The sequence below is a fragment of the Oncorhynchus mykiss genome, chromosome 24 (assembly GCF_013265735.2).
Source record: "Oncorhynchus mykiss isolate Arlee chromosome 24, USDA_OmykA_1.1, whole genome shotgun sequence".
NCBI classification, from domain to species: Eukaryota; Metazoa; Chordata; class Actinopteri; order Salmoniformes; family Salmonidae; genus Oncorhynchus; species Oncorhynchus mykiss.
The window spans coordinates 4,625,591-4,640,552 of NC_048588.1; the positions used below are offsets into that span (position 1 = coordinate 4,625,591).

The following is a 14,962-nucleotide window of genomic DNA, read 5'->3' on the forward strand; positions in this document are numbered from 1 at the left end:
CTGTCCAAGGCTGCTCCAGAAGAGTGTATGTCTGTATGTCTGTCTGTCTAAGGCTGCTCCAGAAGAGTGTATGTCTGTACGTCTGTCTGTCTAAGGCTGCTCCAGAAGAGTGTATTTCTGTACGTCTGTCTGTCTAAGGCTGCTCCAGAAGAGTGTATTTCTGTTCGTCTGTCTGTCTAAAGCTACTCCAGAAGAGTGTATGTCTGTACGTCTGTCTAAGGCTCCACCAGAAAAGGCTGCCTGTGTTCAATCTGTCTGACCTGCTTTGACGTGGATGCTGGGGCTGCGGATCTTGCCGGCCTGGTTCTCTGCGGTGCAGAAGTATTCGTTGTCATGGATGTAGCTGTTGAAGGCGGATGGCGAGAAAGGGTAGAGCTGGAGGGTGCCGTTGGCGTGCACGTGGCGGATGTGGGGCACGTCGTAGATGTCGTCGCCGGTGGCCAGGTACCAGCGCAGGACGGCATGGGGTGCGCCGCCCGCGGGGCAGGGCAGGGACACCCCGACCGAGCTGGAGAAGGTCACCCGCTGCAGGGAGGCGTTTACAAAGTACAGCCGCGTCGAGACCACATCCTCACTGTTCACTGTGATGGGGGGAGAGAGACATGGTCAGGATAATACGCACACACACACACACACACACACACACACACACACACACACACACACACACACACACACACACACACACACACACACACACACACACACACACACACACACACAAAGACACAAAGAAAAGCCGCATCCAGACCACATCCTCACTCTGATGGGGAGAAGAGATAGGGTAGGGTGGGGTTGGGACACACACACACACACACACACACAGACACACACACACACACACATATCCTCCCACACACATATACACACAGCCAATGTGTGGGCAGCTACTTGCCAATCTGCAAACTGGGTTATCTTCTAGAGATTTCCATCAGGTCAGCACAGCAGATCCCAAAAATAGAATCAATTACTATTCCCCCATTAGGCAAATGACCTGACGTAATATAATCATTATTTATTTCCACCTACATGTAAGTCTGTTATGATAAGAGATAAGCCAGGACACAGTGGGAAGCTCTGCTCTGAGCAGATGAACACGGTCTACTTGTTTGGTAAGTTGGTCTGTACAATAGCTTAAATCAACCTGGGCATCGACTTTGATCATGTAACATGTTAGTCGCACGCACGTGTTTGAGTCTCAAGTGCGCCTCTCTGATCCGCCTTAATCGAAACTAGCGACCTGGCAGCCAAAAAAACAGCAGAGATCCATCCTCAATAATGCGTTGTCATCATGTCTGTAGTCTAAGATATGCCTAACGAGAACCCCTCATTGGACTTGCATCTGATTGGAGGGGAAAGGGGTCATGCACCCCCAGACCTCCCCCCCCCCCCCCCCCCCCCCCCCCACATGTCGGTATACCGTGCCCACAAAACCAAGACCCCATGAGGTCGTTAGAACAAACCTAGTCTGCCAGTTAAACCCATCTCAAGACTATATCGTCACTGAGAAAGAAGCCTTCAGTATATCTCCAACCACAACCCTGGAGGGAGGGCTTCTTTGCAACCACTATGGCTTTCACACGCTGCTTCAATGAAGTGCCGTTGTCCAATAAGTCGTCTTAGGGGAGATGCCCCCCCATCAATGTCTCCTGGGAGGCAACTAGACGTCTTTTTAGCGTTGGGATGGATGTGCTGAGCTCAGCTTGGCCCCGGGCCAACAGGAGACAGGAGGAATGAGAGCCAGATCATTTCTTCTGAATCAATGATCTATAATTAATCCTCTTCCCTGGTTTGTGTCAACAATGGCCGGATTAGCCCTGTCTGTTTCACTCTGAATGACGTGGGACAAATGGCCGTGAATGGAGGTGGCGGCTAGACGCCTCATCAAGGTAGATTTAGGAGGGATCGACAGCACAGCACAGCAGATAACCTACAGCCAGCCCTGTGCATTGATGTCGAACCAAATTAGCATGAGGAAAATCATTAAAACAGCTATAAGGGGAGAAAAAAATGAAAGGGCTTAAATGCATCATTTGTCATAATTCAAATGTTTCAGATCAGATTCATTTCAGTGCTTCAATCATTTTCAGTTAAGCCGAGTCTCTTTACTGGCCTTCCTATATACACTACATGACCCACACTCCAGCAGTGACCTTGGCACAGGAAACAGGGGTCTGCCAACTGTCTGTGCCGGTGTGTGTCTGCCAGGGGCTTTTTAAAGGAGTAGGGTCAAGGCTTTGGGACGCTCGCAACCCCACTGAGTCTTATTGCTAGTCAGCGGACCAATATAGATGCTGTTGGGTTTTTATTTTATTTGTGGAGAGGTTCTCTTAGAATGGAGTGTACAGCCTCACATCATACACGACATGATCAAAAGTATGTGGACACCTGCTCATTGAACATCTCATTCCAAAATCATGGGCATTAATATGGAGTTGGTCCCCCCACCTTTGCTGCCGTAACGGCATTGACTCTTCTGGGAAGGCTTTCCACTAGATGTTGGAACATTGCTACGAGGACTTGTTTCCATTCAGCCGCAAGAGCATTAGTGAAGTCAAGGGCACTGATGTTGGGCGATTAGGCCTGGCTCGCAGTCGGCGTTTCAATTCATCCCAAAGATCGGGATCAGGTCAGGGTTCTGTTCAGGCCAGTCAAGTTCTTCCTCACCGATCTCAACAAACCATTTCTGTATGGACCTCGCTTTGTGCACGGGGGCATTGTCATGCTGAAAAAGGAAAGGGCCTTCGAACAAACTGTTGCCACAAAGTTGGAAGCACAGAATCGTCTAGAATGTAATTGTATGCTGTAGCGTTAAGATTTCCCTTCACAGGAACTAATGGTCCTAGCCCGAACCATGAAATACAGCCCCAGACCATTATTCCTGCTCCACCAAGCTTTACAGTTGGCACTATGCATTGGGGCAGGTAGCGTTCTCCTGCCAAACCCACCAAACCCAGATTCGTCCGTCAGACTGCCAGATGGTGAAGCATGATTCATAACTCCAGAGAACACGTTTCCACTGCTCCAGAGTCCAATGGCTGCGAGCTTTACACCACTCCAGCCGACGCTTGGCATTGCGCATGGTGATCTTAGGCTGGTGTGCGGCTGCTTGGCCATGAAAACCGATTTCCTGACGCTCCCAAAGAACAGTTTTTGTGCTGACGTTTTTTTCAGGGATAGTTTGGAACTCGGTAGTGAGTATTGCAAGTGAGGACAGACAATTTTTACGCGCTACATGCTTCTGCACATGGCGTTCCCGTTCTGTGAGCTTGTGTGGCCTACCACTTTGCGGCTGAGCCATTGTTGCTCCTAGATGTTTCCACTTCACAATAACAGCACTTACAGTTGACCGTGGCAGCTCTAGCAGGGCAGACATTTTACAAACTGACTTGTTGGAAAGTCAAAAGTCACTGAGCTCTTCAGTAAGGCCATTCTACTGCCAATGTTTGTCTATGGAGATTGCATGGCTGTGTGCTTGATTGTTATACACCTGTCAGCAACGGGTGTGGCTAAAATAACTGAATCCACGAATTTGAAGAGGTGTCCACATACTTTTGTATATATATAATGTAAATATTAACAGACATACGCCAATTGATCTCTGGTACAGCAAATACAGAATGAAGAACATGATACAAGTGATGGCAGAGTATTGAATGGTTGAGATAGGGCTAAAGCCCTCACTAGGTAAGGGTGGCTCTGTCTCTCCCCTCTCTCTCTCCATTCATTCATCCCTCTCCCACTTCTCTTCTTCCTCTCCTCTGTGTCAACATATGTATTCTCTCTCTTCCTCACTCGCCATACATTTTATCTCTCCCTCTTTTTCTCTCCCCACCATTCTCTCTCTCTCTCTCTCTCTCTCTCTCTCTCTCTCTCTCTCTCTCTCTCTCTCTCTCTCTCTCTCATAGTCGTCCAGTACATGGCAGGATATGTTATGTGATTTGAATTTGTATTCCAGACGCAGAGAGTTAAATCCATATAATCTCCTTTCACATTTAACACACACACAGTCTCTCCGCCCTGGTAATCGCACCACCGTGGAGGGCCTCTTTCCCACTCTCCTGGCGTGTGTGTATATGTGTGGTTGGGTTAGATCAGGGCCAGGGAAGGGTTAAGGGGGGGGGGTCACTGTGCGCGTGCTGGGGGGGGGGGGGTCACTGTGTGCGTGCTGGGGGGGTCAGTGATGAGGGGAGTGAGGAGAGGTGACAGTGTGAGTGTGTACACGTGCCTGTGTGCATGTGTGTGTGAATGTGTATGTGAGGTCCCTCTCCTATCCAAAATGGAGCAGTTCCTCTGTGTCTAAAAGGTGTAATTTAGGTTGAGTGCAATATATTCTGTATCATGTGCCATATAAAAACACAACTCTCTGCTCATGTTCTGAGAGACAGACCATTTCAGCACCATGGACAGGGCCACACTGGCTTTTCAGTCTCACATTTACATTTGAGTCATTTAGCAGACACTCTTATCCAGAGCAATTAAGGATAAGTGCCTTGCTCATGGGCACATTGACAGATTTTTCACCTAGTCAGCTGGGGGATTCGAACCAGCGAGCATTCGTTTACTGGCTCAAAGCTCTTAACAACTAAGCTACATGTATATTTTCACAAAATATACAACATATTTGAAAAATTGTTAAGAAATTAATCCTTGAATCATCATTGAGCATCCCTGTAATCTTGTTTAAAAAACGAAAGACATTCCACAACTGAACAACACCGAACCCATACTGTGATGTCATAAAAAATGGCGCCCGCGGAGTGACATCAAAACAAATCGGAGGCATGCCCACATTGAACTAAAGGGGAAAGAAAGCAAACAGGCGACATTGGCTGAGGCGGCTCTTGTGCAGCTGTCCTATTGGTGAATCCAGGTCAGTCACTTGAGCACGGTACAACACAGAGAGGGCAGTACAGTGGTGGACTGAACTCCCATTATGCAGCACAGATTGTGGCCTGCAGCAGAAAGGCCCATAATAAAGATAGCCATGTATATAATCTGCCAGTCGGGGTCTGGGGGGGGGGGGGGGAGAGCCAGGACGACGTCCCGCCACAGACTAACAGGGGCTGTCAACACAACCATTAGAAAGAAGAGAGAGACCAAAGAAAGAGAAGAAAAAAACACCCCAACCCAAAAGTGGATATAGAAGCCCAGTGCCCAATCCCAAATCAAGCCCCTGAGAGATGGATGAATGTAAACAAGATGGCAGAAAATCCACTAAAACCTTCCAGAGGGCTACATGAGACGATACAATGTTGCCTTCACCAGGAGGAAGTCAAGACATGCCTGGGGACAGCAGTAGAGCTTTCTAAGCAAACAGCCGGAGGCAGGGCTTTCTCCTATAGAGCTCAATTTTTATGGAATGGTCTGCCGACCCGTGTGAGAGACGCAGACTCGGTCTCAACCTTTAAGTCTTTACTAAAGACTCATCTCTTCAGTGGGTCCTATGATTGAGTGTAGTCTAGGAGCCCAGGACGGTGAAGGTGAACGGAAAGGCACTGGAGCGACGGATCTCCCTTGCTGTCTTTGCCTGGCCGGTTCCCCTCTCTCCACTGGTGTTCTCTGCCTCTAACCCTATTACAGGGGTTGAGTCACTGGCTTATACTGGTGCTCTTCCATGCCGTCCCTAGGAGGGGTGCGTCACTTGAGAGGGTTGAGTCACTGACGTGGTCTTCCTGTCTGGGTTGGCGCCCCCCCTTGGGTTGTGCCATGGCGGAGATCTTTGTGGGCTATACTCGGCCTTGTCTCAGGATGGTAAGTTGGTGGTTGAAGATATCCCTCTAGTGGTGTGAAGGCTATGCTTTGGCAAAGTGAGTGGGGTCATATCCTGCCTGTTTGGCCCTATCTGGGGGTATCATCGGATGGGGCCACAGTGTTTCCTGACCCCTCCTGTCTCAGCCTCCAGTATTTATGCTGTAGTAGTTTATGTGTCGGGGGGCTAGGGTCAGTCTGTTATATCTGGAGTATTTATCTTGTCTTATCCGGTGTCCTGTGTGAATTTAAGTATGCTTTCTCTAATTCTCTCTTTCTTTCTTTCTTTCTCTCTTTCTTTCTTTCTCTCTCTCGGAGGACCTGAGCCCTAGGACCATGCCTCAGGACTACCTGGCATGATGACTCCTTGTTGTCCCCAGTCTACCTGGCCGTGCTGCTGCTCCAGTTTCAACTGTTCTGCCTGCGGCTATGGAACCCTGACCCGTTCACTATGTTCACATTTCAACATCTTGGCCATGTTCTGTTACAATCTCCACCCGGCACAGCCAGAAGAGGACTGACCACCCTTCATAGCCTGGTTCCTCTCTAGGTTTCTTCCTAGGTTCTGGCCTTTCTAGGGAGTTTTTCCTAGCCACCGTGCTTCTACACCTGCATTGCTTGCTGTTTGGGGTTTTAGGCTGGGTTTCTGTACAGCACTTTGATATATCAGCTGATGTAAGAAGGGCTATATAAATACATTTGATTTGATTAGAGGGCTAGATTTGGGATTTGGATTAAAAGGGGACATAAGGATCCCACGCGGGGCTTTGGGGTCTGAGGATTTGAGCAAGGGGCCAGTCTTTACCCAATTCAACAGGGAGTAATGGTGGAAATAAGGAGAGGAGAGAGGACTGAAATAACCCAAATTCTCCCTTTCTTTGTTCTGAGACGTCTACCCCAACGTGTAAGTCTCAGTTCTTCCATGCCCTCAGGCTGCCCGCCCTTTTCCCTGGCATGGGCAGGAAGGGAGCAGAGGAGGAGAGGAGCGAGGGAGGGAGCTAGGCGCACTCATCCATTTTGGAAGCATATTTTTCCTTTCCTTCTTCAAGCCTGAATGCGTTGATTACAACGGGAGAAGGTCATTGTGATTTGGGTGAGTTACCTAAAACACTGCTCCTTTTGGGCGAAGCCTGTTCACTCTGTCTCCTGCTCTTGTTCTGTTGCTGTGACACATTTGACTCAAGCCTCTCCTCCCTCCAAACACACATCTGCATATTTCCTTTTCTCCCCCCTTTTGCGGGCAGTATGAAAATGGCGTATGAATATGTATGCCACTGAGACAGGGATATTGCCTATGGTGAACGGCTATGCATAATGCAGCTCTTTCTGTCTCATCCACACACACACACAATCGTCTCTGAGATTCATACCATCCCATGCACACAGGTCAATAAATCTCTCTCACACACACACACAATAACATGCGCTCAAGTATACACGTACACATTCTCAGAGGCCAGAATGCATTCCTGTTATGGGTCTGATGAATCATACCGAATACAATACTTAACATGTTCAGGCAACATAACACTAATGTCATTGCGGTCAGTTACAACACCGCGACAACGTAGTAGTGAGGTCTGACAGCCCATTACGGGAAAGCAAGAATTAATTATAGTTATATTATTATGAATGCTATTTCATACCCATTTTGCGTACAAAGACAGCGAAAAAGGATAATGCATTGGCATAACGCTGAAATGACCTCGCCATACGCATGCATGCGAGCATCCACGCACGCACACACACACACACACACCACAAACAACCCTCTTCTCCATATTATGCCGTGTCAGTGGAATATTAGGATCCATTTCAGCATTTGAGGAGCCACACTCTCCCTCTTTAAAGGAAAGATGTTCACAGTTGTGAAGTGAGTGTCAGATGTTTGGGGTGTGATTTAATCCTCTACCCTTCCTTCTCACTGAGTCCGAGATAACGGGAGCGGCAGTAAGCGAGATAGCTAGAGAAAAGAGGGAAGCAAAGGAGGGAAAAGAAGAGCTGTCACGTTAAAGCAGATTAGCCCTACACGTGACCCACCTCCTCTCCTCTCCCTCTCTCTTCTCCTCTCCTCTCCTCTCCTCTCATCTCCTCTCCTCTCCTGGTACAACAGATCTTGTGAAAGTGGAGATGGCTGTCAAGTCAGAAAAGATGCCCCACTCAACAACAGGTGAGAGAATACCTGTTGAGTTATCAAACTCAATTGGACAATCTGTGTGAATAGGTCAAATCATGTTTTACTTAATAAACTGGGTGTTCATTTGTGTTCATATGTTTGTATTTTTTTTTTAAAGTAAGATACCCATTGGAAGGGTAGAGGAGTGAAGCGGCATTTCTCTGTTTTCCCCCATATGGTCAAGTTACCTTAGGCCTAAATGATGCATGCAGGTGAGGAACAGCCTCCGTGGCTTTTCTGTTCACCGGCCAAGTCACCAGCACAAACACTCCACGGTAAAAAATGAAATAAAAAAACAGTCGTTGCTTACCAGAGCGAGACGAGGGGATGCGAGTAAACACGAGAGTGTGGTATTATTGTGGCCGTGCCGCTCAGAGACACATCACAAGTTCATAGGTAAGGTGCTATTTAGGAGAAGAGACGGTATACACTTAGAGATCGAATAGTATGACTGTCGCTCTCGCAATTACATTCAGCGAGAGAGAGAGAGAGAGAGAGTGAGGGGGAGAGGGGGGGGGGGGGGGGGGGGGGGGGTTACAGGCAACTTGTTGCGGGATAACTCTTGTCCAAGGAGAGGACAGAATAGGTCGAGTCGATATCATGGGAATCAACGTGAGAGACTTCATTTTAAAGTTTATGATCAATTGAATATGGCGTCAAGACAAAATGAAAGCAAAAATACCGTACTGGCACACGTGGCGAGGTAGTGGCCTTTCACCAGGACGCAGACGCAAAGCATCTAGACGCAGTGCAGTGGTGTACATGAATTCGAGGCAGTCTATTTCTGAATCTGACTCATAAAACAATTACTACAAGCCCATGCTGCCCTCTCACCTCTCAGTTTGTGTGCCTTTCATTTGATTCCAAAATTACACTGCCGTGTCCGCCCGACCAGGCCTTGGTTGTAAGTCAGACGAGTGCCATAACGGTTGACAAAATACGTTATGAGGAGAGCAGAGAGCAACACGCCGTTGTCAGAACTATCTGGCCCAGATTATGGAAACAAAGGGCTATCCCATCAAACATATCACAAAAGAGGAGGGAGAAGTGCAGTCCTCTAGTCAATGAACGGATTTACTTTTGTAAATAAGTTGCAAATCAGGCTTTAGTTTCAGTTCAAACTGACGCCTACTAATTACACAGCTGGGAAGGGATGCTGATTTGGGTAAACAGGAAGAGAAACCAATTTTGCACATTTCATCCGGTAAAGGGACTAAGTAGAGAGAAAGACGTGTGTAAGGGGGACATTACAGAGATGATAAATTGCCTCAAAATGCAGCCTAAAGAATGCAAATATATATTTTGCATAACAAAATGCTTACACATCACAAATGAATAAACACTGATAGGCCGAATTATAATAATAATAATTATTATTTTTACTATAATAATATTCATAATAATATTGGTATTGGTATTGGTTTCACATTTTAATTTAGGCAAATGTTCAGAAAATCTGGTTCCGTCAAGATAATATCGCTGCCCCCACGTATACCACATTGCATATTTTGACGAATGCTCATCCCCCCACCAGTCATTGAGTCGTAGTTATGTTCCCATCAGGTGAGGGAAACGAAATATACATGCCTAAAAACCAACTGCTTAGATGTGTCAACTAATCTATTTATATCCTACATTAATTCTATCGTTCCTATCAATTGAAAATGTACAGTCATTCAGTATTCGTTTTATATATTGGAGGCCTGTCAGGCTGAACTGGATAAAACCGGAATCAGCAGTGAATTGATAAAATAACTATAGTATCTCTCCCTCATTATTTTACACACCGTAGTCTTGATCAGAATATTTGGGTGATTTGAATTTGTGTTACTATAATAATGATAAAATATTAGGCTTTAAATATCTCAAATTGATATGAACATTATTAAATTGATGCATTGCAACAAATATGTACAATCATTGCCATCACCAATAGGCCTGACTGTTTCCGGTGAATAGATGGCACGGATAGCATCTTTCCCCGCTGATTTGTTTTGTGTCTCATCACATTTACATAAAATGACAAGCGGGACCAGATCATGACAAAGAAGAATGACCCCCCCCCCCCCCCACACACACACACACACACACACACACACACACGCACCCAGTTTCAAACCAGGGGTTGGGGAGTACTGGTATGGACGAGACGCATCAATTATGGGACATCTGGTTATTCATATTGCACTCAAATGACTAATTAGCCTACTGAAAACCAACGACAAGGAAAATGTATATTTCTGAGAATATCAAATTATACAAGGATGTATGGAAGAGATATTCATCAAATTAAGCACAGGGTGTTGTGTGCCATTCCACAAAAGTGACAACCTTTATGGAGGCGCGGCCCGACTCAGGAAAATACGCAGTCCTAATGCATATGCATGTAGGATAATTGGCTAACATTTTTCTCTGATCAAATATTTTCTTCTAAATTAAAACGCACATTAAATCAGATAGTATGTAAATATAAAATTGATTGTTGCCAAAAATGAACGAATAAAGGAAAAAAACTATGCTGAATGGAAGTTCGTTTTCGACTGCGTTATCTCCATCTCTTCCCTCTCCACTCTTTCCGCTACACTGCCTAGCTGCAACCCCCAACTCTCCCTCCTTCCTTTCACCACACACACACACACACACACACACGTCTTGTTCAGTCACGAGACGAGGCGATGTGCAGTACATAATCTAAAAAGACCCTGTAATCCAATTAAATACAACAAAAACACCACAAAAAGCCCTCGTCACAACAGCAGCAGCACCACGCACACGCACCACACCATCCCGGACTGTTGGCCTGCAAGGATATAGGCCATGTCTTTCAAATGTCTGAAAGGGCATCCACTCATGAAAACACGGAATGAACAGAACAGAGTTAGGGCCTATCTGCATGTGATCCTAAGACTGATTACGTTTTAGACAATTATTTACGCATTTATTAATTTATTATTTATGTGTATGTGTTTATTTGATCTTGGGGTTATGACTGAATTTGATCGACTGGATTATGTTCAAATTGGTGAAATGGTTGACAAGCGTTCAATCTGAAGCGATTGTTCAATCAAAAAACATATTCAAGCTTCCTCTCGATCTGCAGTATTTTTCCATGCAAACCCAATCAGTATGTAGAATCTGGGGCCATAGAAAATGGAGGAGGCATAATTAGACTACCGATAATAACAATTGAGTGTGTCTGCTTGCGCTGACCCGTGTCATTGTAGAAAGTGAAGCAAATTGCCAACTGCGTAAAATCCCAGCGTTCAATAATATCCTCAGCATCGGTTTACACATCTCTTATAAAATGTTTTGTGGCCCTCATTGTCTTTGAACACTCACGCACGCACACACACACGCACACTAAAAGGCACGCTCTTCAACAGACATGCACTAATTTGGTGCGCCAAAGAATCCATATTAGCAAATGACACAGACGCCCGACACCTTCTGTTATCTGTTATGGGACAGAGGAAAGAGAGCAAACAAATGTACACTTGAATGCCCCGCTACTTTTCTGATAAACATCCTACAGCTCAAAGACCCAGTTGGAGTTCTTAGCAGCTTGTAGCTCGCAGTCTTTGCGTCCGCATCTCTTCCTCTCTTATTGTCTCCATATTCATCACAACTCGACATGTTCATGAATGCCAAATGTTATCTCTCCCATCTTTAACTGCCACGGACAGCGGTTAAGGGGAATATGGACCACACTGCCAACATGTATGTTCCTTCTCAAATAGTGTAAACACGTGTAATTATGCTGCTGCATAATGCGTCCTTGGATTGATCAAGACACCTGACAGAAGGGATGGTGGCTGAAAAGTCATTCTTGTTGTCATCCTCCATTCTAAGTGTGGTTAAACCGATTATTCCCACCCAACTCAATATGTTTTATCCAAGTAAAGATAGGCCATTGACCTTAACTGACAAGAAGGAATTTAAAGTGACGACTTTTGTAAATGAGCAAATTTCAACCCCACCTCATTTATTGTAGCACAAATAAACACAAATAGCCTATATGCGCCCCAACTTCAACACTGGATTGGAGAGAGCAATAGTGTGAATGTCTTTCACGTACCTTCTTGTAAAGAGTACAGCAGGAATAAAGTTACCAGCCACATGCCATAAATAGCAGGTATATTTCTCAGGAATGTTGTGCAATCCCGACGAGTGCACGGCGCAGCGTTCGGCCAAGCGAGGCTCCGTGCTGGAGTGGTGACGATGCTCACCGGCGATCTCTCCAGCCCTAGTCCCAGACTCGCAAACTCCGAGGAACGGACACTGATCTGGTCCCGCCTCCCGTACCCTCCCATAACCGGGACCGTCATCCGAGGAGAGGGGCCCTCCCCCGCTATTGTAATGATGCGCCGTGATGGAGAAGTGAGGCAGTGCGTCTATTGTACGAGGACCACACGCACGGAATATGGAGCTGTTCTCTTTGCGCGGATGGGAGGGGTGGTTTGTGTACGTGTCTGGAGCGGTGGGGCTGGGTTTGTTTATGGGGGGTCAGGTGTATGGTGTCTTGAGGTGTGATATAACAGGTGACTGGAGAGAATCAGCTTCGGTCCGTTGAGCTCGTTCTTTGTTAAGGTCCATGGACGCGCGCACCTGTGGACTTTTGCCGCGCTACCATCTTCACCTCGCGCACAAAGGAGCTCCCTCATTCAGTGACTGTATTAGCTTGGCACAATGGGAAAGATACATTTACGTTCGGTCTACTTTATAGATGTTCTTATTTTTTTGTTATTGTGGCTTGGGTAGCCTAGTACATGCAAGATTGAGAGGCAATTTTGTTCAGTCAGATAAATATGACGATCAAAGATCTCGCTATTTCTATCTCAATCCCTCTGGCACAGATGCGGTTGCCACACACGGCTCAGCGCGTCCTTGGAGACTGTGCGCAACATTTTTCTGCCGCCCGCCCGCACTCCAAACAAACACACGCACGCAATATACATTCAGTTAATGTTTTATTACCATAGTAAAAATAACATTTAATTTAAGTTAAGTAAGGTATAATAAATGAGGGTATAATGAAATGAGTGAAACTATCTCTCCGTTTTTGTCAAAATAAAACGTGAAATTGCATTATTTGAATTTGTTAATTTATATGGTGATGATGTATAGTTTTATATAGAAGTATTGTTGCAGTCATGGAATGTCATTCTTTGAGCACTACATAACCAGTGATGCTTTTTTGCTATATTAGTTACATTTTGTTGGTGGGCCAATTTAAAAAAAAATCTACAGTTTGTAGAAGCTTCATATACTACTACAAACTATAAAATACAAACGCTAATAAAATGTCAGACTCAATCGTTTTTGACATTGTCACAAAAATACATGGTACCAAACATGATGTTGTCAGTAGAGCGTTAAGTTCAACCCACCCTGGGCAAAGGTCATGGGAAGTGGACCATGGTGAGTTAGATGATATTCTGACATGGTTCATAAAACCACTTGTTTTCACAGCTTTTCGTTGAACCCCACTACCCCTAAAGACAACGGCCCAAGAGCCAGTAACAACATTACATAGGATTTGTCCAAAATGGCACCCTATGCCCTATATAATGGACTACTTTTGACCAGAGCCACTATTATGGACGCTGGTCAAAGACGTGCGCTATAAATGAAATAGAGTGCCAATTTGGAGGCACATCTAAAAAGAAACCCGGCTATACCTCAGTGCTCCCACTGTAACCTTCTGCCTTGGTCCCGTCAGTTCCTCCTCAGCGGGCACTATCCACGGCCCCTCCCACACATCTTACCTGTAATCATTGAATAGCCACACAAACTGTAATGTTATTGATTATAGGGTATACGAGGCACAGTCACCGAAAAAAACAAATGAATCCTAACATCCGTCGACCCTCACTCTCCTCCCCTACATACTGAGTCCTGCGTACAGAACAAACCCCCCCAAAAAACAAGCTCCAAAACAACAGGACCACGCCTCGTGGCTGTATTTGAAAGGACTGGCTAGAAATCTTCAGACTACAATTGTCACCTAAGTGTCGTCTTGAAAATGCTCTCTGGCTTCGGGTCAGTGCGGATCAGACCCAGAGACATCAGTAACGTCACTATATTAGACAAGGATTTGCAGTGATGGAGGGAAAAGCTTTTCCAGTGGCCATCGCCACAACAGCCGCAGACAAGTAACTGGACTCTTAGTCAAGCTGAACGTACGGCTGACTAAGTGGGAGAAATAAGGAAAGGTACGGTTGTAGAATGAGCTAAATGTGAGCATGCAGCAGCTGTGGTCTATCCTTTTCACAGAACATCTCCGGTAGGGTAGTGAGCTAGCTACTGGGCATCCTCTCTCCATTATGTAAGTGGAGAGAGAGAGAGAGAGAGAGAGAGAGAGAGAGACCCTGTTCGCCACCTAACTACTCCCACGTACAGAGAAGTGAGAGCACACACACATACTCATATACTCACACACACACACACACACACACACACACACACACACACACACACACACACACACACACACACACACACACACACACACACACACACACACACACACACACAAACACACACAAAATAAAATATATGAGTGGCTTGGAGAAATGTAGCTCAGAGAAATGTAAAGTTTGGGCTTCAAATCATCTGACTAGCAGAGCGGAGTGTTGTCTGTCTCCTTCAACCTTCCCTCACCTCTCAACCGGCCGATTAAAACGTCACTGACTCACTTCTCGAAACAGTCGCATCTACCCACAGTAGCCGTAGACTTCACAATAACAGAATCCAGCTCCATTCACAGAAAGAGCCAACCTGCTGTGGGCAATGAGTGACATATGTTACCACACCGAAAGGCTGCAATCCTCTCTCCTTAGGTCTGACTCTGATCTGACCTTTTCTGACAAGCAGGTTATACTGTACTTCAAGCAGTGATCGTCACGGGACGTGACAGTCCTGTAAAATGGCGAGCTCCCAGCCACAGCAATGGATATCGCTTTGGACAAGAGTCAAGCCGTCCACGGCGCACCTCATGGTTCATCTGCGTCACCTCTTTCTCCCTCTTCGTTTGTT

At 46.0% G+C, this 14,962-nt stretch overlaps 1 protein-coding gene across 6 annotated transcripts in view; it reads right to left on the reverse strand.

The window, feature by feature from the left end:
- The window catches only part of LOC110503487 (Down syndrome cell adhesion molecule-like protein 1 homolog), a 296,025-nt gene extending 283,738 nt beyond the window's left edge, over positions 1–12,287 (reverse strand). For 4 of the 6 annotated variants that reach the window (XM_036961298.1, XM_036961296.1, XM_036961297.1 and 1 more), the window contains exons 1-2: positions 12,003–12,267; positions 261–581 (exon numbers count right to left, since the gene is read on the reverse strand). In XM_036961298.1, coding sequence (XP_036817193.1) covers positions 261–581; positions 12,003–12,252 — 571 coding nt within the window. In that variant the 5' untranslated portion in view covers positions 12,253–12,267. Of the gene's footprint in view, positions 1–260; positions 582–12,002 lie in introns of all 6 variants that reach the window. The other 2 variants (XR_005039325.1, XM_036961299.1) reach the window with 2 other exon arrangements.
- Positions 12,288–14,962: the final 2,675 nt, after the last annotated feature.